At 39.9% G+C, this 27,712-nt stretch overlaps 1 protein-coding gene across 1 annotated transcript in view; it reads left to right on the top strand.

Moving 5' to 3' along the window:
• Positions 1–3,887: 3,887 nt before the first annotated feature.
• Positions 3,888–27,712, top strand: part of KHDRBS3 (KH RNA binding domain containing, signal transduction associated 3) — a 94,353-nt gene continuing 70,528 nt past the window's right edge. The window contains exon 1 of the mRNA XM_071553797.1: positions 3,888–4,370. Coding sequence (XP_071409898.1) covers positions 3,902–4,370 — 469 coding nt within the window. The 5' untranslated portion in view covers positions 3,888–3,901. The remainder of the gene's footprint in view (positions 4,371–27,712) is intronic.

Genomic DNA, 27,712 nt, shown 5'->3' with positions numbered 1-27,712 from the left:
TGAGTCACATCAAGGACATATTCACTAGATGTGGTATTTGCGACAAACTATTTCCCAAAATAGTCCCTGCTTCTATAGGTCTTCAGCTGGCGGCATTTTAATGAGTTGAAGTCTCAAATAAATAAAGATTCTGTAACAGTGTGTTGTGGTCTGAGATTTAAATCAAGAATCCAGGGGTTAATCAGAGGCAAGCAAAATATACCACAGAATCACAGAATGCTTTGGGTTGGAACTGACCACAGCAGGATGACAGTCTGTGAGTGAGATGCCTCTGTAGCTGAAGTGAGAGTGATGCATCATCAGACTTCTCTTGATCAGGCACCCTGTAGTAGACACCAACCACAAGGTTGATTTTGCCTAGATTAATATCCACTTATTTTGATTTTTTTCTTCTGTGAGTAGTATTCCACTTATTCAATGATCACATCAAGCTGCCACTGAGCATGGTGCACTAGCAGCCCAGAAAGTCAACCATGTCCTGGGCTGCACTGAAAGGAGTGTGGTGAACATGTTGAGGGAGGTGATTCTCTCTCTACTCTGCTCTTGTGAGACCCCACTTGGAGTGCTGCATCCAGTCCCGGCATCCTCAGGACAAGATATGGACCTATTGGAGGAGGTCCAGAGGAGGCCACAAAGATGAGCAGCAAGTTGGAGCTCCTTTCCTGTGATGACAGGCTGACAGAGCTGGGGAGTTCAGCCTGGAGATGGGAAGGTTCCAGAGATAACTTATAGCAGCATTTTGGTACTTGAAACAGGCTTATAAGAAAGATGGGAACAAACATTTTAGCAGGACCAGCTGTAATAGGACAAGCGGTGATGGTTTTTTACGTAGAGGAGAGTAGAATCAGACTAGATATAAAGAATAAATTCTTTTCAATGAGTGTAGTGAAACACTGGCACAGATTTCTCTAAGAGGCTGTAGATGTCTCATCACTGAAAACATTCAAGGTCAGGTTTGAGGGAGATCTGAACAACCTAATGTGGTTGAAAATGTCCTTGCTCATTGCATGGGGAGAGTTAGACTTTATGACCATTAAAGGCCCCTTCCAATCCAGACCTTTCATTGATTCCATGGAAATGACAAATATTTAGCTGTACTTACAATGTTAGGAATAAAGACTTAATGGTGAAATTACTTCTTGTTATGTTGATCCAGCAAAAAAAGAAACTGTAACTTCAGTAATTTGTACAAAACCCACATACCAGAGAGAGGATGCAGCTCAGTTTCAGCCTCTTCATGCAGAGTCCCGTGATGTCCTGTGGGTACAAGAAGTACAGAAGTGAAGCTCACTCCTGAGAGTGAGCGTACCAACACATGCTAATGTTTTTATTAAATATCAGGATGAATTTCAGCATCTACAACTTTTGTTTATAGATACGCGGGCACACTGTCAGGTCAGACAACTGGTTTTTTATGAGAAGCAATGGATATTAGTCTGACACGGCTCCTGACTGATGCACACGTACCAAACCAACTTAATGAGAATATCACACGCAATAAACAGCAGAGGGGATGTGTGAGATCCCGTTTACTACTGGAAAGTAAATACATTTAAATTATGAGTTTAAAAATTTGGACTCACAGCTTTTCAATATTCATGAATACTAAAGCTTATATGTACTGGGCAGCTCCTTGAGTAAATAGCATTTCAAGCTTTGTATAGATTTCAGTAGCAAGAAAGCAATCAATCCTTAAGAAGGTGGTGTTTCCTGTCTTTCCTGAACAGTAAGAACCATGCTTAGCAAGCTCTTCCTGGCTAACCACATCCTGGGCTTTTTTCTATGGCCCAAGGCTCATAATTTCTCATCCTTTCTGCCCTCCTCTTGTTTTATTGCATCTTAGTGAATTTCATTGGAGAAAACAATATCCTACACTTGTTATGTGCAGGTCTGAGTTTGAACAATAGAGTACAATGTGGATAATTTTATAATTCTTATATTGTCATAGACCTGGAGAGAAACAACTCTTCAGACTTCCAGTAAGTCTTTCACTATTGAGAGCCAGAGGGAACTGCTATAATTTGGGAAGAAATACTGTTGTTTCTTGAAACACCAAATGTTATTTAATGAGATACCAGGGAGAACATGACTCTTTCCAAGAAATGTATATTGTGTTTTACACCATTTGTAATAATATCGCTACCTTTCTGTCAGAGTTCCTGCATGCTTTAGTGGAATTTTAAATACATTTAGGCTTCACTGGCAAAAATAGGGATTATTTTGCTCCAGGTCATTCAATAAAGATTACACTCCTACATATTGTTCTGTGCCAGAGTTGTATGTGCCTGCCTGTTTCACAACAGATGGCTGTATTTCAGTACTTTTAAATAGAAAATGTATACGGAAAGTTGAAAAAAACCCACATTTGTTTTAATTCAGCTTCTTCCAGTTGCTTTTATGCTTTAGTTGTATCTATCAAGCTTGATGTCATATAAAAAAATTTTTAAACAGAACTTTGCAAATTTGTTTCTGCTCATCCTCAGTAAAGATTAATTTGGAGTGGCAGTAGAGAGAATGTAAATCAAGTATATTTCATCTTCATCTTTTGTGAGGTATTCCAGTCTGTGAAATACAACAAGGAATAAGATACTTCAAAACATGGTCCTTTTTGTTGTTGTTGGTTTTGGGGTGAAAGGGAGCCTTCCTCTCAGTTTCCAAGCTTTAAGTGAGCATTTCTGACGCGTTCTTACTTTTCCAGAGCTTTTTTCCTCCCCATCTTGCAAGGATATGACTAAGATACATCACAGATTTCCTTCTCGCATGAAATACAAATGTAAATGTGTGGTTATTTGATTCACAGATATAAGAGTACTTTCAGCGGTCTTTTAACTCTGGGTCATCACTTAAAGTTTCTTATCAGCTTTTCCAGTAAACGTTGATTTAAACTGCTGCTTTAGCATTACGGGTTTGGCTTCAGTGATTTAGTAATTTTCCTCTGCTCTGCCCTTGTGCTCTGTGACAGAGAGTAGCTGGTCTGGCTTCCTCGGGGCTTTTGTCACCCGAGATTCATTGATGAAACACCTAAGGACTAATAAGAGTAAAGCCTCAAAGCTAAAGATCAAAGTGAGTAATGATCTAATATACCAAGTGTATCCACCGGAAAAAAAAAAAGGAAAATAGGCTTGAGCAAGGTCTTTTGAACTTTGCTTCTGTTTCCTGCTTTAAAACAGGCTGAGCCACAAACCCCCTTCGAGCGGCACGTCCCTGCAATTCATCGAAAATGTGATTTTCCGGCTGGTGCTTGGGAAGGGCTTTGTATTTACTAGAGGCGTAAGTACAGAACGCTGCATAAAGAGAGGATACCGCTGCTTGGAGGAGAGACAAAAAAAAGTTAAATTCGCCTTTTCACTCCTCCTTTCAACGCAAATTTGTCTTTCTCTGTGAGGTCCCACAGGGACGAGGTGGGGACGCCTTTCTGGCGTCACGGTCGCTCTGAGAGACCCTGCGGCCCCGGGGAGCGGCCCCGGCGGGGGTACGTGGGTCGGAGCGGACAAAGGCTATTGTCCCCTCAGGACAAGGGCTGCCGTGGAGGTTTGAGGGGCTCCGCGCCCCGCAGGATCCTCCGTGCCAACCCCTCCTTCCCTCCCGGCTCCCGCTCTGAACGCGCTTCCTCAGCGCCGTGCCCACACCGGCCGCGAGGGGGCGGGACGAGCAGCACCCACCAATGGAAAGCTGCGTTTCCTCATGACTGACAGACCTCGTCATCCAATAGAAGTCGCCACTTGAGCAAGTGGGGCGACGGGGGTGGGGCTCGGTGTCATCACCCATTGGGAGGAGTCAGGGGAGTGACCAGAGTAGGAGGCAGGGCTTAATGTAGCGGGGGGCGTGGCTTAAGCGAGGACATATAAGCGTGGCGCGGAGCTTTCTGCATCCTCAGGCGGCGCTGCCACGCCGCGGGTGTATGCGTGTGTTGGGCTCTGTGCGCTCCGGCTGCCTCACGCCCCCCTTTTTATTGTGTGCGGGGTGCCCGGGGGGCCTGTCCCGCCTGGATCAGCGGCTCCCGGGCTGCGTCTCTTCCCTCGTGGGAATCCGCAGACGGATTTGTACGCGCTCCTTGCCCGGTAAAAGGGGGGGGCGACCCCCGGCCCGCGCCCCTTCCCTCCCTGCTCCCGGCCGGCAACTTGCGGCGCTTCCTTCTGGATGCGTTCCCGCAGCCCCGGGCGGGAGGCGGCCAGGGGGAAGCGCTGCCTCCGAGGATTTACCGCCGCTTGGGACTCGGACCTGCGCCATCCCCACGGGAACACCCGGCATCCCGGCTCCGCTGCCGCTCCGGGCCGCTGCCATGGACGAGAAGTACCTGCCCGAGCTGATGGCGGAGAAGGACTCGCTGGACCCGTCCTTCACCCACGCCCTGCGGCTGGTCAACCAAGGTGAGGGGCGGCGGGGCACGGCCGGGCGGAGCGGGGTCACCGAGAATGCTCAGCCGGGAGTTCACCCTTCCTTTGGGACCACTTGGAGGGGTTGTTTGCGCTCGGGCTGCTGGTGAGACGCTCAGTGAGGGTCTCACCCCTCCCTTGCACCGCTTGGTAGGGTTTGTTTGCATTCAGGCTGTCGGCGTTCGCCGGCTCCCGGCGCCTTCCCCTCCTTCCGCCGGGCAGCGCATCGCTCCGAAGGCAGCGCACGCTGAATCCCTTCCCGCATTTTTCCTCTTCCGCGGGTGGTTTTTTTGCTGCGATCGCTCACTTGTCGAGTTATAGCTTATTCCGAGTTGAATGGTCGCATAGAAGAGCTGGGTCTGCTGTGCTCTGCTCGGGCTGAGCGTCAACCCCAAAAAGGTTTTCCTATTCTGCCTTGTTTCTGAACAATAAATAGCTTGTTGTTTATGTGTGTATGAGCCTTTTTAAAAAATGAGGCTACAACCGATGTCCTTTCCTAGGAACTTTGGGCTATGAAGCTAAAATATTAAGAAACCAACAATACCTTTTAGTAAATCTTAAAAAAACCAACAAAGCATATTTTCTCTTCCAATTATATAACTTCAGATAATAAATGATCCCCACCCCTTCCGCATCTGACATGTCAGATATGCTTTAAAGTGCTACCTCTTTTCTAGTCAGTGTAGCATCACTGAAACAAAGTCATTCTATGTGAGTTACAATATGATTTAATGTACACTTGGAGATACTGTGTAACTGGCAGATGACTTTCAGGTATAGCTCTGGGGAGGCTCGATACAGTGCTTGGGATGTTCATGTGAAATAAGTTGTGAGCTCATCTTCTAATATAACTTAGTGACAGCTCAAATGATGTTGGCTTCAATTGCAGTGATTGCAAAGCTGTGCTGCTCTACTTTACAACCTATAACATGAACAGGTTTTAAATCATTGTGGATTCTTTTAATGTCTCGTGGATTTTGGTGTGTGATAGTGCAAATACCTGTCTCTGAACCAGAAGGAGAGAGACTCAACTATTGTCTGAAACACTGTAGAGTTAGGGGTAGCTGTCACAGTTTCTGCTATGGAATGCATATGCCCTGGGAGTTGTATCTGCATGTCCTTGGGTTATTCATATTTTGTGTATTTTTCCTAGCTTTGAATTTGTAAAAGTGTCACTGTTGATAGTGGGGAAAAAAGAATTATGTTAATGAACAGATTTGTTGTGTTTGGTGTAAAATTCATGCCTGTGAATTAGTGAAGTTCCTTTCTGGATAGCAAAGAGAGAATCCTTTTTGCATATGAAAATTATTGTAGGGAGTTACAGAAGTGTGTGATTTGCAAATGGTGTTTAAGAAAGTATATCTGACTTTATGGCTGTTATCAAAGTGACTTATTGAGGCTCTCATTGAAATGAGAGTCCCCATTAGAGGACTGAAACTTTTGCCTTTCATCATGGTATCTGCATGTGTACATACAGCTCCATAAATAAATCATATTATCAGTAGAAAAGGCGAATGTAAGCAGATGCGAATCCAACCTCTTGCACTCTAGTATGTCTCTTGATTTTCTTGTTTACTTTGAAAGTAGTCTTACATTAAATCTGAAGTATTTAGATTTAAGGATGTTAGAGAGAGGTGAAAAAAGATTAAGAAGGGTGACTAACTGGTTAACTGCAGTTTAAAATGGAAATTTGTGTAAAGCCTATGTAAAATAAATATGTTTTAGTTGTAGATTCACCAAAGAACCAAATAAGATGAAATGACTGTCTAATACAGGTGGGAAATATGGCTACAGGAGAGGGTGTTTTAAAAAGTCATCCTGCCATAACACTAATTCTAACATGAATTATTCATTCACAGTTATAATAACTATGCACTTAAATGAATGAAAATTATTAGTGGAAATATATATGTAATAGTTTTTGCTTTATATGATAGTTCAATGTGAAGGGAAATGAAACGGCTTGTCCAGTTTTTTAAACTGGGTTAGTTTAGCTTTTAGTTTTTGAGTGAAGTAGGTTTCCAAGTTTGACTTCTTTTGGGTATCTTTGAATGTCTTAGCAAAGGTTTTAAGTGCTTTAAATAGCCAGCTTAATTATGTAATAGCATTTTGATGTCTTAATACTATTAAATTTACTGTCTGTATTTACCTAACCCAAAATACTGTACATCAGCCAGGTTTCTTCAGAAAGATAAGATTGATCTGTAAGAATTGCGTGGCTGAATTAGGAAATCTGTCTGAGATGCTGAAGGAATTAAGGTACTGCTTAGATAAAAGAGCTGCATAGCTAAGAATTTCTAATCATGTTGAAATTTGGTTTCTAGGGAAGGGTCCTGTGTCTGGACTTCTGAAATCTGATAATTATAGTTTTCAAATTGAAGTGGATGCATTTGTGTATTATGCTTATAATTATAAATTATAATTTGAGTACACACAAATTACATAATTTTAAATGATACAGGTAAAAAGTAGAGCTTGAGTTTCTTCAAGCTTTGGGGTAACATTTCAGTTGAAGAATGAAGTGGAGATAACTCAGTTGCTGTAAGAACACTTTTGTGGGTAGTATTCTTAATCTGTCTTCCTGCATTAACATATGACAACAATTTCTCTGCCTTAAAACTTTGGTTTCAGCATTTTGAAAACACTAAAATTAAATATCAGTACCCTTCAATGTTCCTGCATAGTGCATAGAAGTGCTGATTTTTCTTGTTGAAATATCTACTCAAGGATTTGATGCCTTGTCTCTTTGGGAGACCTATTGCTTAAATTTTGCTTTAAACAGTCAAACATTCGGCTGCTGTTTAAATTTTGGAACAGGAGGAATCTTTCTCATGAGACTAGACTACATCCCTTACTCTAATTAAGAAGATTTATTTGTACACTTGAACATTAAGCCATCCCTAAAAGGGGATTTTTTTTTGCCTGTAAACTATTAAACATGTTATAGATTGGAAGTGGACTTATTTTGCATGTGTAGTAAGGTGACCATGCTAATAGGATTAATTTGCAGCTGGTACCAGACAATGGGAACTGGTACATTATGTCCAGTTATTAGCTTATCATTTCTGCAATTGAAGAACCTTGGGGACAATGAGGTTCTATGAAGAAGCAAGAACTTGTACCTTTTTATTTGTACTTTTGCTATTTGTAGCTTTCAGGTGCTCATTTTTATGAAAAACCTGAAAAAATATTTTTGTATGTGAAACTGATGCTAGTTCTGAAACCAGGGCTTATTCTGAAGGCTAACTTTGCACTTGAGGTTGTATGTAAACATTGTTAAATGTGCAAGTGTAATGTTGGTTGTCATAATTTTGTTCATGAGTAATGCTCTAAAAATATTGAAAGATCTGTAAGAGACAAGTTACTTTATCTTTTTTCACATGTATGTATAGTATTGATATATGACAAGTTTTTTTGTGAATGTTAGATGAAATTTGTGAAACTGCAGATGGAAGAAGCTAACTGTAAATAAAACATGATACCAGACACATTTTGTAACAGGGGAGACGTTGAGATGAGTGCCTGGCAGTTGTTTGATTTGTGTAAAATTAAATGTGTAGGTGAGAAGAGCCCTGTCATCAAAGCTAGGGCTGCTGAAATCCTTGTCAGAAGATAATGAGTCCTGGTGCCATTGCTGTGAGACAACTCTTCCCTGTAGACTGGACCTGTGGATTTCTTCCTTGCAAGCTCATTTTAGCTGCTCTGAGATTTGAGGTAATGTCTTAAATTGGCAAGGCTTCCTGTAAGCTGTCAGTGAGATGATGCACGGGAACATCAAGCTTTCTTATCAGTAGATGGCTGTAGGTGCTAGCTGTGTGGTCAATGGCTTCCCTGAGCCACATGTCTAGCAGTGTTCAGACAGGACTTGCTGTGTCTTCTGTCAGGTTTTGAGCAGGCATTCAATAACCAAACAGAGCAGTACCTCTCTAAATATCAGGGAGAATGGGATAAGAGGAAGTGTACTCACTTCTGCTTTGTGGAGGGTATTAGTGGTCTGGTTTTTATCAGTTAAGGAATGACTTTGTAAAAATGGTTAAAGTAGGAGCTTAATAAATTAAGATTCCGTATATGTTATTGATTTTTGTTGTGGTTTAACTCCAGCTGGTAACTAGTACTTGTCCCCTTGATGGAATGTGGGGAGAATCGAAAAAAGGTAGAATATGTGGGTTTAATAATTGAAATAAAGTAAAATATAATAACTGCAATGAAAAGGGAAAAGAGGAACAAAACCCAAGAGAAATGAGTGATGCACAGTACAGTTGCTCCCCACCTGTTGACTGATGCCCAGCCTGTCTCTGAGCAGTGATCAGTGGCTTACAGACAAATCCCTCCAGTTTAAATGCTGGACATAATGTTTGATGGTGTGGTATATCTCTTTGGCCAGTTTGGGTCACCTGTCCTGGCTGGTTGCACCATCAAACCAGGGAATGCTAACTTGTGTTCTATTTGTTTCTCAAAGCAGCATGAAAAGTAAGTCTTGGAGGGGAGAAAGGGTATTTCAGAGTCTGTCCCTTATCTCAGCCATCCGTATTTATTAATACTTCAGAAGTTCATGTTTTTTTCATGGTTGCTCTTTGCTTTTACTGCAGTGAAACTTTATGTTGACAGTTGTAGGACTTATTAAAAATTAGATTTCAATCTTGGCCTCCTAAGAGGCTGGGGAAGTGATTTATCAGATATTCCAGCCATGTTAACAGGCTTCTGTGAAATGCAGCTGAAGATAATCATACTTTCTTCAGCCCTGGGCTCATCTGCTCTGGAGCATGACTGAGCCTGCAGCCACTCACCGGCGATGACAGTTAGTCTGAAGCTGACTTCTAATTCACTTGCACACTCACTTTAGCAGTCAATGAGAGAGATAGAATTTAAAGGTTTCAAATGCAGCCTGACATGGTTTGTCACTTTCAATCCTTTTTGACACAAGCCATGCAAATTAAAACTGTAACCTTCTGAGTACTTATTTACTGGAGGAATCAGAAAGAAGGTCACAGCACTCAATGGCTGCTCTTCTAGCCTGTGGCTTGTTGGACTTCACTTGCATGTACTTAAAAATTTATGTACGTGACCTTTCTACCTTCTGAGTTTTTTCCCCCTTTCTGACCTCAGGTATAATCAAGAAACAAAAGAATTTAGGATGCACTTTGATTTGAAAGAATCAGGTATGAAAGGTCAGAGTTGAGTGGCCTCTATTAAGTATTCAGTGAGGTACTGCATGACTTTTTAATAACTATTTAGCAGGTTCAGTAAAAAGCATGCTTAAATGGATTAACTGGTAATTGACACACCTAATATTTTATGGTGAATTAACTGACTGTTCTTAGCTGAGCTCTGCAGGAATCTTTCAAGCTTAATGTTTACATTATTAATGCTCTTTTTCAAATAGAAAATTATGAAGGACAGGACTTTTACACTGGGCAAGAGGAATATCTTGGTTAAGGCTGTCTACCCCTGAATCCTGGGAAGGCAAGTCTCACCCATGCAATGGGGGCTGTTTGCTAGGGGTTGTAGTAGTTTTGGAATTACTTTAGAGCCATGTATTTCTAGCTGAGTGTGGTTTTTCAAGTATAACACCAGCTAGAAAATTAATCTTTATGGCCTTAACCTAAGGCCACAAGGGCATATGGACTCAGGAATTTCATTTTCTTGTGACATTCTAGGTATAGAAGTCTGTATGTCTTAATCTTTGAGGAAATCATGGAAAAAATACAAGGCTTTGCAAGCTTGAGAAGGCCTGTAGACCTCTTGCTAGGCTGATTGGTGTGTGAAGGTGATCTTTGACTTGTGTGCCTGGCTGCCTTCAGAGGTAAATAGGTGTTATGTTAAATAAGATGTTAGGAGGCCCTTTAAAGTGATGGTGAAATGTCTGTCCAAAAAAGTACACATGAAATAACAGTGCTTTAGCAATGGATGATTAACTCAATCCAAATACGAAGAGTGGTGCAGTTTGCTTGTCTTGACATCTTTGATTCTGAGTGAGGTGCATTTGTGGACATTTGGTCTCAGGTATATTGTGGAGCACTTTGAACTATCAGTGACTTAGTCTGCACAGTAGGTATAGCCTGGCTGTTCATGACAGGGAGTAAATTAAAGGGAAGCAACCGAAGAGGTGGTATGAAGGAATGTTGTTAAGCTGAGTGATGTATTTTTGTCTCTGCAGCTGAACAATGCATGTTTTATTCTTTGTGTGTGTATTTTATCTTATAATATTCATTTGCTTGAGCTCAACTTTGTCATATTTATCACTTATTGTTCTTTTATGTTGTGGTGTTGTTTTTCATCATTCTACCTTATTGTCAAGGTAAAATTAATAAGAAACCAGGAAGCTAAATGGATTTCCTTCCTTCCTACTCTCCATCTTCAGTTGCTACGCGCTGGCTGCCTTTCATTTCTTATTTTGATGTGTTTATCAAACTTTTGGCTTCAGGTAGAAGCTCAACAGCAACAAAGTTGCAAAGCAGAAAACAAATGTCAGTTTAATTCTTGTAGATGGTAAATCTTTCGCTTTTTTGGCTTATATAGGTTTTCTTTTATGAGTCTTTATTTTCAAGGAAGAATTTCTTGACAAAGTAATTGGAAACCTAAAAGATTATAAATCATTTCAGTAAATTGTACTTGATCCAAAAGAAAATTTAACAACTGCTGCTGTGCTGATCTTAGTATAATATGACAGTGAAAACCTGAAGTTGCAAGTTCTTTGAGGTTTTACTGTTTTCTTCAACTTTATTAATCCCTCTGGATTGTTCAAAAGGAATAGGCAGAGGAGGATGCCTTTTTATTGACAAGACAAAGAATATAGGATAAAGCCTTGACTACCCTGTGTAGTTTTATACATCACAATATAAGAAAGATATAAAGCTATCAGAAGGTGTCCAAAGGAGGGCTAAAAATCTGGTGAGGGCCCTTGAGGGGAAGCTGTATGAGGTTTGGCTGATGGGCACTTGGTCTGTTCAGCCAGGAGAAGAGGAAACTGAGGGGAGACCTCATTATAGTTACAACTTCCTCATGAAGGGAAGAGGAGGGGCAGGCACTGATCTCTCCTCTGTGTTGACCAGTGACAGGACTCAAGGGAATGGTCCAGAGAGGTTTAGGTTGGATATTAGAAAAAGATTTTTCACATAGAGGGTGGTTGGGCACTGGAACAGGCTCCCCAGGGCAGTGGCCACAGTACCAAGCCTGACAGTTCAAGAAGCATTTGGATGATGCTCTCAGGCACATGGTGTGACTTTTGGGACGGTCTTGTGCAGGACAAAGAGTTGGACTCAATGATCCTCGTGGGGCCTTTCCCATTGGGGATTATGCTATGGTTCTATAAGTCAGAATTGCTTCTCCTCTGACAGTGCTGCTGTATTTGCTGGATGTTTGGAGAGAAAATGTGTCTGCAGCTTTTTACTGTCTCAGATCATTCAGTAACAGTACTCTGGGAAGCAGATGTGTTTGAAAGTAAAAAGTTTTAGATTTTTTCAGCCATTTTTCGCTACTCTTTTGAGATAATGTTTTTAAAAGCTACAGAAATGGAAGGACTGCTTTTAATGGTGTCATTCTTCCTGTAATGTGCCTCCTTTTGTGGTTGCTGATGATGGAGGAAGGCTTTTGTTACTGGTTCCTTTTGATCTGTGTCCTAATTAACTAGAGGTGGTCAAGTACCAATCCTTATGTGGCTCTGGTCAGCAGCCCAGTTTCTGCTACCTGAGATCAGATGCACAGTATGAGGATTAAGGAGCTTTCTGTTGCCTTTTTTCTGATACCAAGTAGAAATTATGGGCTGCCCTGTATGCAGACTTCAGTGATACAGCTCCATTGGGTAAACCAGTGAAGGAAAATAATCACCCTTTTCCACCCACCTCCAGACTAATGCTAAATGATAAATTTCACTTTTGTGAAAGCAGGAGCCACTAAGGTTGTTCATGCCTGCTTTTTTAGGATCAAGAAGTGTTAGTTTTGAGGAAACTTGGTCACAGATGAGTTTTCTGTTTTCCTTAAAGGGATTCCCCAAAACTTTTGTGGTGGTTGAAGGTGATTCTTAAAGCAAAACAGCTTGAACTTTTCAGTTTCTCCATTTAAAGCCTTGTGCCTGGAGGAGCTAAGCTTCTTCACTTTGTGCTTCACAGCAGATAGGCTGCAGTGATACCTTTAGCTCTAGTTAACATCTGCTGTTTGTGTAGAGTTATCCTGGTAATATCCTAGGCTGGTCTGCAAAGTGAAATGCAGCACCTTAATACTGAATCTTAAAGACTTGAAAGGACTATTGTGGTTCAGTTTGTCTTGCATAACACAAATTGTCTTAAGCAGTCTTTTCACTTATATACTCTTGACCTTATTATTACACAGTGAGGATGCTGGGGGTGCACAAGGAGTTTGGGAGGGGCACAGTCAGGACAGCTGATGATGACTGACCCAAAGGATATTCCAGACCACATGGTGTCATACTCATCGTATAAAGCTGTGGGAGGAAAGGAAGAGTCAAAATTGTGTTTGTCTTCTCAAGTCATTGTTACATGTGATGGAGCCTGGCTTTCCTGGCAATGGCTGAACAGCTGCCTGCCCATGGGAAGTGGTGAATGTATTCCTTGTATTGCATTACTTGTGTGCATGGCTTTTGCTTTACCTATTAAACTGTCTTCATCTCAATGCACGAGTTTTTTCATTTTTCCCCTTCCAATTCTCTCCTCACCCTCTTGTGCGAAAGTGAGCACATCTGCGGAGTTCAGCTGCCAGCTGGGGTTAATCCATGATAGGGAGTTAATGACCTCTGAAGATTCCCCTCTCCTCCTCCCCCCCATCCTTATTTCTTCTGTGTATTTGTGAATCTCAGGCTATGATGAACTGTTATGGGCACACTTTGAAAGAGCAGAAGCCTTCCATGGTGGATTTTCCAATAGGATACCAATACAGCATTTTATACATAGTGATGCAGAAATCCTGACGATTGCGCAGGAAAGTTTTTGGATGCTTCTCTGTAAGGGAACTCTCGATTATTAGTAGGGCGCTAGGTGTTAGAGAAGGCAATTTTCAAGTTTCATTTTGCGAACTGTTTCTGGAGGGCTTTGAGAAGTCTTTCGTGTTCCTTCGGGAGCGGTGCCGTACGCAGCACCGCACGGTGCCAGGAGGGGGCGGCAGCGGCCCGGCCCTGCGGGGCACCGGCAGCGGGTGTGAGCCCTTGTGGAGAGCCGGGATCGGGTCGGTGGGAGCGGGTGTGAGCCCCTGTGGCGAGCCGGGATCGGAGCGGTGGGGGCTGGACGTGGGTCCTGGGTGCCATCGGTGTCTGTCAGAGCTGCTCTCCCAGCCAGATGTGTTCTGTCTGTTCTGCATCCCAAAGCCCGGGTGTGTCTCTGTCATGGTTTAAGCCCCGCAGGCAACTCAGGCGCTCGCCAGTTTCCCTGCGCTGGGACCCGGGAGATGGATAATCGCAAGTGTAAAAGCTAGAAAACTTTGGCTTAAGATAGGGCGACTTGATAAGCAAGGCAAAAGCTGCGTGCAGAAGCAAAGGAAAACAAGGGATCTATTCATTGCTTCCCATGTGCAGGCTGGTGTTCAGCCATCTCCAGGCAAGCTGAACTCCATCATGCCTAATGGCTTGGGAAGACAAGTGCTGGCACTTTGTACATCCTCCCCATCCTTCTTCTCCCCACTTTATATATCAAGGATAAGAGTGTATCATACAGGGGGATGGTTTTAAACTAGAAGGGGAGAGCTTTAGATTAGATATTAGGAAGAAATTCTTCACTGTGGGAGTGGTGAGGCATTGGCACAGTTTGCCCAGAGAGATTGGTTGCCCCATTCCTGGAAGTCTTCGAGGGTCGGGTTGGATAATAGCTCCAAGAACATAGACTAGTGGAAGGTGTCCCTGCCCACATCACATGGTTGCAACTAGATGATCTTTAACGTCCCTTCCAACCCAAACTCTTCTATGATTCTGTGGATTGCTATTGAAATAGCCTTGGTCTGTAGTGTTTTCTTCATGTATATTTGAGACAAGGTGGACTACTGTCAGCCCTCTTTGGTAAGTGTTGAATCAAGTTTTAAAAGAAACTTTCCTAGATTTTTAATCTTCAAGCTCTTAGCATATCACTTCATATTATCAGCTGATTAAATGGAGAGTGCAGGGGAATTACCATACTGTTATCTATAAATGATTTGTTTATAGATGCACTTATACAGTTTGCAGACCTGAAATAATAGGCCTTGTTTGGAACACTAAGTAATAGTTCACATAGTTCAGTATAAGGTTAATTAAAAATGCTGATGTATATTTCATTACCACATAAGTGGCAAGTAGCTGCCTGTGGGATCAGTTCTGTGAAGAATTCTAGGCCAATTATCCTTCAGATTAATGCCTGACAGTGGGAAATGGACGTGATTTGCTTTCTTAACCAGTAGATCACAGCTTCTTTAGGCTGAAGTGGTACACTGAGCACTGTGCTAACATAATGTGTTTTCTGCCTCTGAGTAGGTTGTAGGTCCTGAGTGCACTAATCCCTTATCTATGCCCATGTGTTCAAGGCAACAACCAAAGCTTCCAATGACTGGTTGCGTAGGCTGGAAGACTGCCTGCTATGATGGCTTACAAGTTGATGCTGAGTAGTTACTCTAGGAACTAACTGAAGTGCTAGGGTTGCTGGATAGCCTCCTGCTTGGTCTTTCTGCTGGGGGAAACAGTGAAATGGATAGGAAAAACTGAACCAAAATTACTCTTCTTTCCTACTTGGATGAAGTATAATGTAAAGCTATAGTTTTAATTCTGTTCAGTCCTTTCAGAATTTTTTATTAACTTAATATTATTCCCCTGGTGTAATACCTGGCTAGAACTCAAACTTGTAGTTTCCATTTGAGTAATTTTTTCAGTAGTAACTATTCATTATTTCTAAGTCTTTGTGAGTGATGCTAATCATGTAGGTATGTCTTTTCACCATTTGTATGAGGTTTTGGGCACCTCATTTGGATTGTTTTGTTGATGTTGTCAAATCTGAGATTAAGCCTTTCTGCAGATTTATCTGAAAAGGGCTGAGTGGAGGGAATGTAGAAAGCAAGCATAGTTCTTTTATTCAGGCTTGGCACCTTAAACATGGCTGTGCATACTGTCAGTAATGGATGCCAAGCTGTGCTGTAATAAAACAAATGTTAGCTGTTTTAAAAATTTCATTGTATTGATGACTGATTAGCTGTTTGAGCAGTATCAATTATAGTCAATCAGCTTTTGCTAACAACCTCTTTTCCCTTTTCACCCTACAGTATTTAATCCTCAAGATAGCCATCCTGACATGGGAGACAGTTTTACATGTACTTAATTGAAATCCCAAGAGAATAGTCAATGTAATTTCAAGCTAAACCACAAAATGAAGAAATAAGAGCAGATGGCCCCTTCAGGGGAAAAAAAAAGGAAAAAAAAAAAGAGAGAGAGAATGGATGCTCCTGGCCAGCTACAGTTATTCTCATGCTTCTTGCCAAGAGGGTACTGTCAATAGATTGTTATTATGCAATGGTAAAGTACAAGCTGTATGAATTTAGTGAAAAAAGCTTTTCCTCATTCTCAGCCCTTTCTGATATTTAGTGTTATGTTCATGTTTTTAAGATGATAGTTATAGAAAACTGAAATAGTAACTTGTTAGATTAAATTTGTGTTGCTTTAGAAAGGGATACTGTAAAAAGAGCAATCCTGGGCATGTAGTTCTATTTAGGATCCACAAAGATTATAAATGCATTTCTGGTATTTTCTGACCCTGTGACACACTGATGATTGAGTCTAAACCCACATGTCAAATTTGGAAGAAGTATTTGTGCCTGTGTTTATCCTGATGCCATGAGAAATAGCTTATCTTTCCTGTGATTGATTGTTCTTTTCAGATATTTTAGGGGAAAGTCAATTCAGTTAAGCATTTTTATTTCTTTGGTGTATGCAAAACAGCATATTGTAGCCTTTTAGGTGGTTATTCTGTATGTTACTGGATATGTCATGCATGTCCTTGCTCTAAAATCAATGAATTGAGAAGGGGAAGCAAGATATGAAGTTTAGTAACACATGACCCATTCTTTAAGAACACTTCATGGATCCACAAGTATCCATTGTGACTGTTTGGGTTTCTTGTTTTTAATAAATGCACTTTTTGCTTTGTTTCTCTCTAGTAGCAAGGAGTGATAGAACAATCTACCCCGTTAAGTGATTATTGTTCAGCTGTCCTTCATTCTTTGGTCACCAAGACTGAATTTCTTAAGCAGCTATATTTTTCAAAATGCATCCCCTTTGTCCTCTGCCAAAACTAGAAGGTAACTTCATTCTATACTTTAGGAAAATAGAGCTTCAAAATTTTCTTATCCATATAGAAGCAATTTGAGCATCACTGAACCAAGAAGTAATGGCACCTCAGGTACTTGACGTTGGCACTTTTCTTACTGTTTCTTGGCAGACAGAAGTGATGAAGGAGCAGAAACCTGAATATATGGGGTTAAGAAGGCAGTTGGGGAACAGACAGGGCAGGTGTCTGCTTGGTAGCAGTTTCTGTAGCTTCCCAGTGCAACTGTTTCAGTTTAGGTTTTGCTGTCTCACCTTAATTGTAGCTGAATTTCTCAGGCTATGAGTTGTTCCACTGCACTTGAAGGTGTCAGCTGCCTTGTGCATATGACACTCTGTAATAGTGGATTTTCTGTGCATAATCTGTAGAAATGTATTGAAATCTGCTATTTAAACTGTTCAGTTTAGGAATTACTCTCCTAACAAAGTTCATAATACGCCCCTTCACTCATCACAGGGAAAAATGTGTTTGGTGAAATTTGGGATTTTGAAATTAGCTGCATTAAAACTAAACTAGTAACAGGTCTGCAGTTAATTCATCATATAACTGTGTGACATAATGGGGTTGCAGTAAAACTCAGGCATCACATTTCCACTTCTATATAAGCACTTGATTTTAAACTGTCTTGAAAACAAATTAGTAAGAAAAATGAACTTTCAATATCTTGACTGCTGAGTATTTGCACAGAACATACAGGTATACTGCTTCTTACATCTCTAAGTCTTAGTCATGTCTGTTGAAAAGAAACTTGACCTTGACCTTTAAAAAATGCTTTTTACCAAAGAAATGTGCTTTTTTCTGTAAAGCAAATTACTAACTTGAAATATAACTTAGAAGGAACTGCTTACTTTTATTTAAGGTAAACATGAAGATATTTTCTTTAGAGAGATTTTAGTTAAGAGCTGTTTCCTTTGGCAAGTGAAACCATTCCACAAATGCTACTTAAGCTGTAGTATATTTTAACTTTGTAATGTGTGTTTCAGCCAAAGCTTAGTGGCAGTACTTGGTATCTTCAGATACTTATGCAGGTATTAAACATAGTCTGTTTAATTTTTTTTCTTAAGTTGAGTAATGTTCTATTAGGTGAATGCTAGAAATACTAGTTTAAGAAAAAACTTTCTTTTTCAAATGCCATGAAAGTTGGAAGATTTGCTTTCCTCAGTGAAGGTGCTACATGGGCTAGCACATGGCCCAGCAGAGACCAGGCTTAGTGTAGCTGTGGCTGCTTTCCTGCAAAGTGTTTGCTTTCCTGCGAAAAGTTGTCTGTTGAAAGTTGTTTGTTCCTCCCCTTATGAGTTGCCACTGGAATGAGTCCATAAACTGGACTTTCAGAGTTTACAGCACTTTGAGGGGAGTGTAGTCTTGCAAAATTCTGTGGAGTGATTCAACTAATTTTATGAGAATATGCTTAATAGACTAATAATTGGGAAAAAATTGAATGTGGTAACAATATGCTTAATTCTGTGTAATATGTATCTTGATACACAGAAAATAATTTGTATTCACCTGCTACTGAGCATGTGAAAGGGATAGTAATTAATGTTATCCCTCTGCTAGTTAAAAATTAATTGGCTGCTGAGCTTTTAACATCCTGTTTATGCTAAGGCTCATACATAAAATTTCCACTTAAATTTCTTTAAGCTGCACTTTCCCATAGGATGGTAGATGTACAAGCTGCCTTTTATATGTTTTTCCTGCCAAGTTTTGTTACTGCAGCCAAGGACCGTAATGGATGACAAATAATAAAAGTACTGCCTACAAAAATTTTGTAAAAAAGTAGGGTTTTATCTCTTTTATGTGCTGGCAGTGGGATAAATAGCCTTCTGAAGGAATCATGAAATGGTTTGGGTTGGAATGAACCTTAGGGGTCATCTAGTTCCAACCCTTCTGCCACGCGCAGGGCCACAGTCCACCTGGCTTGTTCAAAGCCCCATTCAACCTGGCTTTGAGATTAGAGGATTAGTGATGTGTTAATGTAATCCAGGATGGTGATGCCTAAAGGTTTAGTGTATTTTGTAGGTTTTTAGAACTTTTAGGATTATGTAAGTTTTCTGGGTTGCTCACATATTAGAAATCATTGGGCACTTTTGTACAGAATGTTTCTCACACTTTCTCATGCCTTGACAAGGCAATAGTGTTTGTGAAGAACCACCTGCAGATAGCATAAAGACAAAACACAAGAAGGCCTAGAGGTCCTGGAGCTTCTCCAACGTGCAGTTCTGAAGATCTCCATGGGTGGGGCACCAAGGTAAATGAAAACCATGGTTGGTCATAGATAGCTCATATGTTAATTGCTGGAAAGTTATAAAAACTGTAACATCCCTGGTCACAGGGTGTGCAGACCTCTGCTGTGCACCTAGAAACTTCTAATAAGGGTATACAATCTTTCTCCACTAGTGTTGTATCAAGCATCTATTTTGCGGAATACTGTAGGCAAGCATGGTGTGTTGAAATTAGTCCCCTTTATTTACATGTGTTAACTAACCTCCATAGGTTTGCTTCATACATCTGTGGATCAGAATACACAATTGCTTTCAGATACTTGGGTTGTTACCTTTCCCATAAATATTCTCTGAAAGCATTTTTCAAATTCTTGATGTTTTTTTATGGTTGTTTTACAGATTAATGTACAACCCATCCATTTTGTCCCATGTGGTTGATTTTTTTCTATACAAGTTTATCTTTGCACAGCTTACTTACATATCAATAGTTTGTGCTTTAGTAAACAAACTTTCAGATACTGTGTTTCAGGAATCTAAGCAATTAACATCAGAGGACCAGGAAACTTTTGTTAGAATCAACAAGCTGAGAAAATCATAAACAGTAAGTTGAATCAACAGATAACTCCAGCATATACTGTTTTCAGTGGTTAATCTTTCACTGGCTCCAAAGCAGTGGTTACATTCACTTTCCTGGTTTACTTGATCAGTGCAAAGTCACAAAATATTTAGCTGTTTTCATCAATTCTGTAGAAAGATTGAGGTTATGCTTGTTGGTAATGGTTAAGCTGGATGAGTGGTTATGAGTTTTCTATTCCTAACAGTGTCCGTTTACCCTGAGCTTTATACTGAATTCAGTATAAGAATTTAGAAACATTATAGGTACTTGTGATAAGCTCATCTGTTTCTTTCCATAACTCTGTTTGAAATATGAATAATGACAAATGTTTATTGGACAGAAAATGTATTTTAAAAAATTATGTTCTAGGAAGCAGTGGAAAGAGCTATGTAACTTTGGAAGAATGTGCATTTTCCGCCCTGCGGAGTACAGTAATGGTGGGACTATGGACAAGGAAGGCAATGGCCTGCTGTACCCTGGGTCTGTCCATATAAATTTCTCTTGACTGTGCATATATAATCCTGCGATACATTAACAACATTAATTTCTAGCATGCTTTCAGGTAACAAATCATGGCTTTCTGGGCTACAGTATTTCATGAGAAATAAATCTTGGGGGACGACAGAATTTTCTAGAATATTTTTCAAAGTACTGAAGATGGAACAAAACTTTCCTTCAAACAATTGTTTCAAAACTCTTCAGTAAAACAGCAGAAATCAAACAAGCAGCTTGCTTAAACTTGCATGAGTGCTGGGTAGAGAGCAAGGATCACTACTTCCAAAGTGCTGGGAGTGTTGCTCTGGTGTCAGTCCAGGTGCTGGTGGCCTTTGCAAGTGCACCTTCCTGGCTGGTGTTCAGCTTGTTTGAACAAGTCCTCTTCTGCAAAACTGCTTTCTGGCTGTTTGGTTTCCAGGCTGCTCTTATACATGGGGTTATTCCTCCACAGGCACAGGACTTTGACTTCCCTTTGAACTTCATGAGGCTGCTGTTAGCCCATTCCTCTAGCTCTTCAAGGTACTTCTGAGTGTCATCACAATGTTCTGATGTTTTAACCAGTCCAGTTTTCTGTTATCTGTAAACTTGATGAAACTGCACTTTGTGCTGTCAGCCAGACCATTGATGAAGATATTAAACACCCACCAGTGTCCAGGCTTCCTCTGGGCTGGTGATGATGCCTCTAACACAACACTTTGAGCCAGGCAGGTCAGTTTTTGGTCCATGTCTTTAGCCTCTACCTCATCAGTTCATGTGAGGATGGTGTGGGAGACAGTATAAAAGCCCTACCGTAGATGGGGTGGATGAATCAGCTGCTTTTGTCTCATCTGTGGGGTGCTCATGTTGTTGATTGCTCTGTTTGGTTAGGACTGACTTCCCTGTCACAAATTGATGTGAGCTACTCACACTCACCTTGCGCTACTATGTTTAGAAGTGATTTTCCAGGGCTGTTTACTGCATCACCTTTCAAGGGATCCAAGGTGAGTTTTAACATCCCGTTGTGCCCCATTTCCTCCTCCCTGCTCTTGAAAATGGGACTGATATTTGCTTTGCTTCAATCATCAGTGATGTTCCCTGATAGCCACGATCTTGTCATCAGCAGGCCACTCTTTTTATATCAGCCAGCTCCCTCAGCATTTGTGAATGTTTCCTGAAATTTCTGGTTTAGTGTTGATTTCAAGTAAACTGTGACTTACAGAAGGTGTGAGTTCTGTTTTACTGCGATTTATCAGTGGAATGTGACACTTTACTGAGCTAAGGATTGCCAGACTGAGCTGTGCCCTGGCCTTCTGTCAGCTGGGATGGAGGGTGCTGGCAAGCTCTAGTTGCTCAAAAGGATTTTTAGGGAAGTGGGGGAAGACAACACTACTATGTCTTGCTGATGCCTACATAAATCTTGCATAATGCTGGATAAACATCTGTACACTTATTTGTGTAACTATCAATTATACAAAATACAGTGATGGAAAAATCCCTGGTGAGGATGTGTTTTGATAGCATAGCTGTCTTCCAGTATTAAATGTGGTTTGTTTCAATCTGTCATCGGGTTTTTAGGCTACATTGCCTTTTCCAGTGCCCTAGAGCTTTAAGTTTGGTCTTTAATAGTTCTCAAATCTGTCTGTTTTAAAGTTCACTAACTGGATGTGCTATGGTTACTGTTTCAACTTGGCAATAGTTTAAAATGTGGTATTTGCATGTTAAGAACTGCAGGTTGATCCATTTCTCAAGTGAGATCTGACATAGGCTTTTTCTTGTGAAAGTTGTCAAAGGAAGTCAAAGTTTGAGCAGTGCTATGCACGTAATAAGGAACAAAGATTATAGACCCTTCTTGATGACTCACCAAAATGACAAGTTAAATCTCATGTAAAGGCTACTTGGCTGTGTTCATACATATAAATGAAAAAGATGGAACAGTTGCTTTTTAAGGGTTCTTGATACAAAATATTCACTTCATTTTGCCTAAGCTCCGTGCCACAAGTAGTATAAGATGCTCTATAGGTTGGATCCCCTTCTGAAATAAGTCATGGCTTGGCATTTAAATCTGTATTGAAAGTAGCTTTATATCTATACTGCCAATTTCCTTTTTGCTCATGCTGCTTTTTGAGGGAACATGCTTAAAAATCCATAAGAAATTTCTTCTAAACAGAAAGATCACTTAACACTAACTCCATTTTGTTCCTACCATAGCTTCTATATAGTTCAGAGGGCTTTCAGAGCTTTTCCTTTGGGGTTTTGTGTGCTACTACATAGAATAATTTATAATCACTGAGATTGGAACAGATCTCAAAGGGTTAACTCAGCACCACCATGTTCATCGCTAAACCATGTCCCTAAGTGCCACATCCATATACCTTTTGAACACTTCAGGAATAGTGATTCCATAATTTCCCTGGGCAGCCCATTCCAATGCCTGGCCACCCTTTCAGTCAAGAAATTTTTCCAAATTATTATCCAGTCTAAATCTTCCCTGGCACAACTTGAGGCCATTTCCTCTTGTCACGTGTTACCTGTGAGAAGGGATTGACCCCCCCTCTGGCTGCAGCCTCCATTTTTGTGCTGTGATGTGGAAGTGTAAAAATGTCCTTACAAAAGGGAATGGTACTTGTACAGGGTCTTGTGCAGTAGATAAGGTAACAAGACAGGGTCCTTTTTAAGGCACTTCCTACTCAGAGAAAAGACCATAAGGTGCTAGCAGTTCTAAGAAGCCTCTGGAGCTCCAGAGTCCTGCTTCAAGCAGGACAAAAGCCAGTATTTCTGCCAATAATCAGGCAGTAAAGTTAGGTGTTCCTGAGACAGGGAGGAACATGGCAGTCAAGTTTGAAGGGCTTGGGTGTAGTACATTGAGTACTTTGTTTCCACCTTTAAGTTAACTTTGGGTTTTTGTATTTTATTTTTAAGTTACAGAACAAATGAGGTTTATGGTGGGGTTTTTGTTTATTTGTTTGGTTTGGATTTTATTTGTTTGTTTTTTGTTTTGTTTTGATTTAGTTTTTTTTGTAGTTAGTGGATTCCTGACCTTGCTAATTTAAAACCATTCATGTTTAAAGAAAGCCATAAGCAGAAGGTAAATGATACAGGTGATTTTAGCGTTTAGTTATAAGTTCAGAATGAGAAATAATTTTCATTGGAGTGTGGTGTGTATATGGGACTGATGCCTATGTCTCATGTTGTTTTCTTCCTGAGCAAGACTGATTAGACATCTATTAATCTGTTATATGATTTTGGCAATTTCTACTGTGGTACTTTCTGTCTTATTGCTAAAATTAATCAGTCTAAACAAATTTCAGTGGAGTCATTTTTAATGTGAAGGTTATAGGTGTTCAATTAGACTTGAATTACTGAAATAGAGGCCCATTCAAAATATTTGTCATACTGGTGACTGAAATATATTTTCAGATCAGTGTAGACAGTAGTACTTAGACTGTAAAATAGAACTTAAAGTGCCTGTGAAAGCAATTTAAATAAAGATGGTTTTGAGTCTTTCAACAGGGATATTATTATTAACTTGAAGATTCTGAATGCTGTAGATATCACTCTAGCATGAACCACTTATTTTATTGTAAATTCAAATTAGATTCATTGTCAGTTGCTTTTACAAAATTAAGGTGGCATATGAAAGGCAGTTATTCTGAATTCAGCTATTGTTAATAATGTGCATTAGTTGAAACAAATTCCTATATTTTTTATGCACAGTTCATGCTCTTAATGTATTACTTGCTATGCCATTTCAAAATTACGACCTATTAAAGAGGCAAAATTTGTGATTTTAAGACTACTTTTTTAAAGCATCAAAATATTGTCTGAGTAGGGTAAACGAAGTTTTCTGAGGCTCAAAGGATGAGGATGAGTGGAGTAATAGAGCAGCATCATTAAAAATTGAAAAATTTATGGAATTTTTTGTCTTTTAGACCCATTCAGGATGGGCTTATATGTTGCCATTGCACATATATTTAGCTTCCTTATTTTAAAATTTTTGAGGCTATTTTTGTTTGCTTGATTACTTTAGTTTTCTAATTTGCCTTTTTTTGTGAAGATATACTGATTAGTATTTACTTTGGAGAAATGTCTTGGGAGTGGAAAAAGGGATATTTTTCTAAGCATTTACTCACATCGGAAAATGTTCAGTTGCTGCTCTTAATTGTGTGTTTTTCTGAGGGACTGGGATGCTCCATGCAGTTGAAAGTGGAGAACTCTGGATCTTTTGTGAATATCTACACAGAATGACTGCTTTGACGCAAACTAGACTATGCAAGACATGTTTTAAGCTACTAAAAAGCAGGAGGCTGAGCTTGTTTCTTCTGTTTAGTGCAAACATTGGGAGGGTTGTCCAGCCTCATTATGATCAAGAGGACAGGGAAAGTGAGTAGCAGGTCTATTAGAGGCTGCTGTCAGGAAATCTGTGGGTTTTTTTCTGGCAAGCCTTTTGAAGTGTAATAAAGCCTTAGTTTGGTGATTCTAGTTCACGTTCCTGCTGTGCATAATGTTTTCAGCTCAAAAGTCAAATGTTTGGAGAGGTACTGAGTCAGGGAACTGTAAATCATCCCCTAGTGGGACAGGAAATAAGGGAGTCCAGTGTGAGAGATGCATAACCAGAAGCAGAGTCAAGACCATTTTACTATAACAATAATGAGATTAAGCTCTCATCAATATTGTCAAAATTAGAACTATAGCTGAGTTCACGATCCTGTGTTACTAAATGTTGGATTTACCAGAAGTTGTGGAAGGACTTTGGGCATTAAGTCCATCCAGAATGGCAGACTTCCTATGACTTGGCTTCATTGTGGAAGTTCAAATTGTGATTGTTTGTTTGTTTTTGTTAGATGTTCTTCAATGTGCCTTCTGAGATACAGTGTAGATTTTCCCACAATGGAAATTTTCAAATCAATAGTATAGAATGCTGCCAAGTTTTAGCTGTGGAATAAAAAGTAATGTTTTTACTGCAAAGACTGTTTCAGAAGTTCCTACTGATACCCTGAACTGTAAAAATTGTAGGAAATTTGATAAAACTCAACTTATTGTTGGGTTTTCCTTCAGTAAGGAAAAACTATTTTTTTGTTCCAAATTTCTGCTACAACTGACTTGGAAGTCCTCTTTTTGCTTTGGGAGCTTTTCCCTTAGAAAAGCTTGTGTTCCTTTAAGGGGCTCTTCCTAAAATGCAAACTAATAAATCAATCAAAATCTGGTTTTTTTGTAGTGCCATCATTTTGGTTTTCTTTTTTTTTTGTCCTAAGATGAAGCCATAAGGAATCATACTGCCAGAGGAGACTGCCATGTAGCTCAGTGTTGTATCTACAGATATGGTCAATAGCAGTGATTCTTCAAGAACTGAAAGGACAGGAAAACTATGTAAAGATACTTCTACAGCCTTCAGTTTGACGTAAGAGCTTTTGGAACTCAGTGTAGTGGGATTTTTATAAGTCAACTGTGAAGTCTTAAGAAGTTACTGAGAAATGTTGTTGTAATGTGGGCTTGATTCAGTAGTTGAATGATACACTTGCTTGATTTACCTGGTCTAAATTTTGATGTTTCTTTTTCTTAGACACAAGGTAATAAAATTGCCCCAATAAAGTGAAATATATTGGTGCTATTGTATAATGTTAGTAATTCTCAAACCTACTTTATTTAGGACTTTTTTAAAGGATAATGAGATGCTTAAAATATTCTCACTTTGAAGAGGAATGTGGAAACTACTTCTAGTGCAATTGCAGTGCAGTTCCATTGGTGCCCTTTTCTCTAAAGCTACAATCATTTGGATGTCCTAGAAAGAGCCTTGAATTTTCCACTTGTTCTTCCCCCTGGAGTAGTAAAATTATTTGGATTTAATGAGGTGGTTGATAAGACTTGACAATCTTAGTAAAAATAGTAGCAAGTTTATTAAAAAATTATAGGCAAATTTACCTGGTTTGTTTCTCTTGATCTTGTGTTAAGGAAATACTGTGTTAAGGTCAAATGAAATAAACATTTCTGTTGACTTTGACATTTGATCTTAGATTTATTGTATTGATTTACTATAGACAAATAGAGCATCACTTTGCTCTGCATTAAATAGAAGTATTTATATTGGGTTAACAGAGGGAGCTGGAATCTGGGCTTGTAGTTCTGCCTGAGGAAGATTAATTCTAACTGAAGATTAATGTGAAACAATTCTACTTTGTCATTATCTGATGTATCTAGCAACGTTATTTGGTGAATTAACTGAGGACTAATCATTACTTAGATCTCTGCTATGATTGACTGTAAAGAAAAAAAATCCATGCAATTATTACAACATCTAGTTAAATTCCTGTTTCATTAGCTGCATCCTTGGTCTGGAAACATGGGATTTTAATCTCTAGCATTATGGGAAGCTTTAATCACATTTATTTACTGTTTGTGATCTAGGAAATGTCATTGCTTCATATAGCTAAGCAGTACAGAATGTAATCTAAGGATTAAGAAAAGGCAAATCTTCCTATCTATTTGACCTTGAAAATCTGATTGGATTTCCTGTGTGATCTGGCAGGATTTTTCCCTAATTATCTAAAGCTTGATGTATGTGAATGATATTGCATGAGCTGTGCAGATATGAATAAAATTCTAATGCTTAGCTATATTTCATATTTCTCTAGGATTTGAGTGTAAATGAATGGAAATTTGTATGGCTATGTGTGATGTTCAGATCTGCTTAATTTTTGATGCAGATTGAACTACAAGTTCGAATCATTCTCTTGAGCAAAATTAAAACTCAAACAAGTTATCTGTAAATACCAAAAACTGATTTTTATTAATTGATTGCGAGAGAGATGCGAAATGAAAAGAGGAAAAATAAGAAAGGTTAGGAAAAGTGCTTAAGATTATTTATAGAAGCAGAGAAAAGATACCACCATGAAAAACTACTTGAGTGCCTTATCCATGTAACTGAGAGGAAGGGGGGGGATGCAGATGCTCTCTGTTCTGCCACGATGTTATCTCTTGGCTGCAAGAGGATGGTGAGTCTTTGAAATGCAAAATGCAGTTATTTCCCCTCACGACCAGACCGGCTGGCTTCTGGAGTAGCTGCAAAAGAGGGTACTTTATTTTAGCCTGTAAGAGAAAAATTCAGAGAAAAGATATACCTCCACAGACAGTCACAGACTATTCAGGCTGCCAGGCAGTCTCGCTCTAGGCCGATGCCCTCTCTCCAGGCTGACAAGCAGTCTCTCTCGAGGCAGATGACAGCTGGTGGTGTTGGAAGAAAGGTAAGACGAGCTGAGAGGAGAGATCAGAAGAAGACTAGGCAAGGCGTCCTAGTTTCTCCTTGTCTCTTGTTCCTCCAACTTCTGAATTCATCTTCAGGTTTTTATAATGCTTTCTCAACCTCTACACATGTTTTTTGGCACGTAGTCAGGTCCAGATGTGGGAAACTGATCACAAAAGGCAGGATTTTCTGGCAGGAAATATTTCCTTGAGAAAGCTTTTCCACTAAAGCTGACATAGCAATGTTAGCAGAATGTATTGAGAGGCAGAAAACAATGGAGAAACATATTTTTGACTTGTTTACACGCTACACTATGGTAGTGGGATGTGGCTGTTAGAAAAGTAATTTGACTTTAAAACAAGTGGGGAAAATTTTGATCCATTTTGCTGAGAGTTGTTTTGCAGCCTCTTATGTGTTTCAGTAGCTTCTTCAAGCAAGTAGAAAGTTGTTAAAACATCACAAGTATAAGAATAAAAAGTCCTTTTTCTTAAAATGGTCAA

The sequence above is a fragment of the Pithys albifrons genome, chromosome 4, assembly GCF_047495875.1.
Source record: "Pithys albifrons albifrons isolate INPA30051 chromosome 4, PitAlb_v1, whole genome shotgun sequence".
Taxonomy (NCBI): Eukaryota; Metazoa; Chordata; class Aves; order Passeriformes; family Thamnophilidae; genus Pithys; species Pithys albifrons.
The sequence above is the reverse complement of the archived record's forward strand: the minus strand, read 5'-3'. Positions and strand labels throughout refer to the sequence as shown.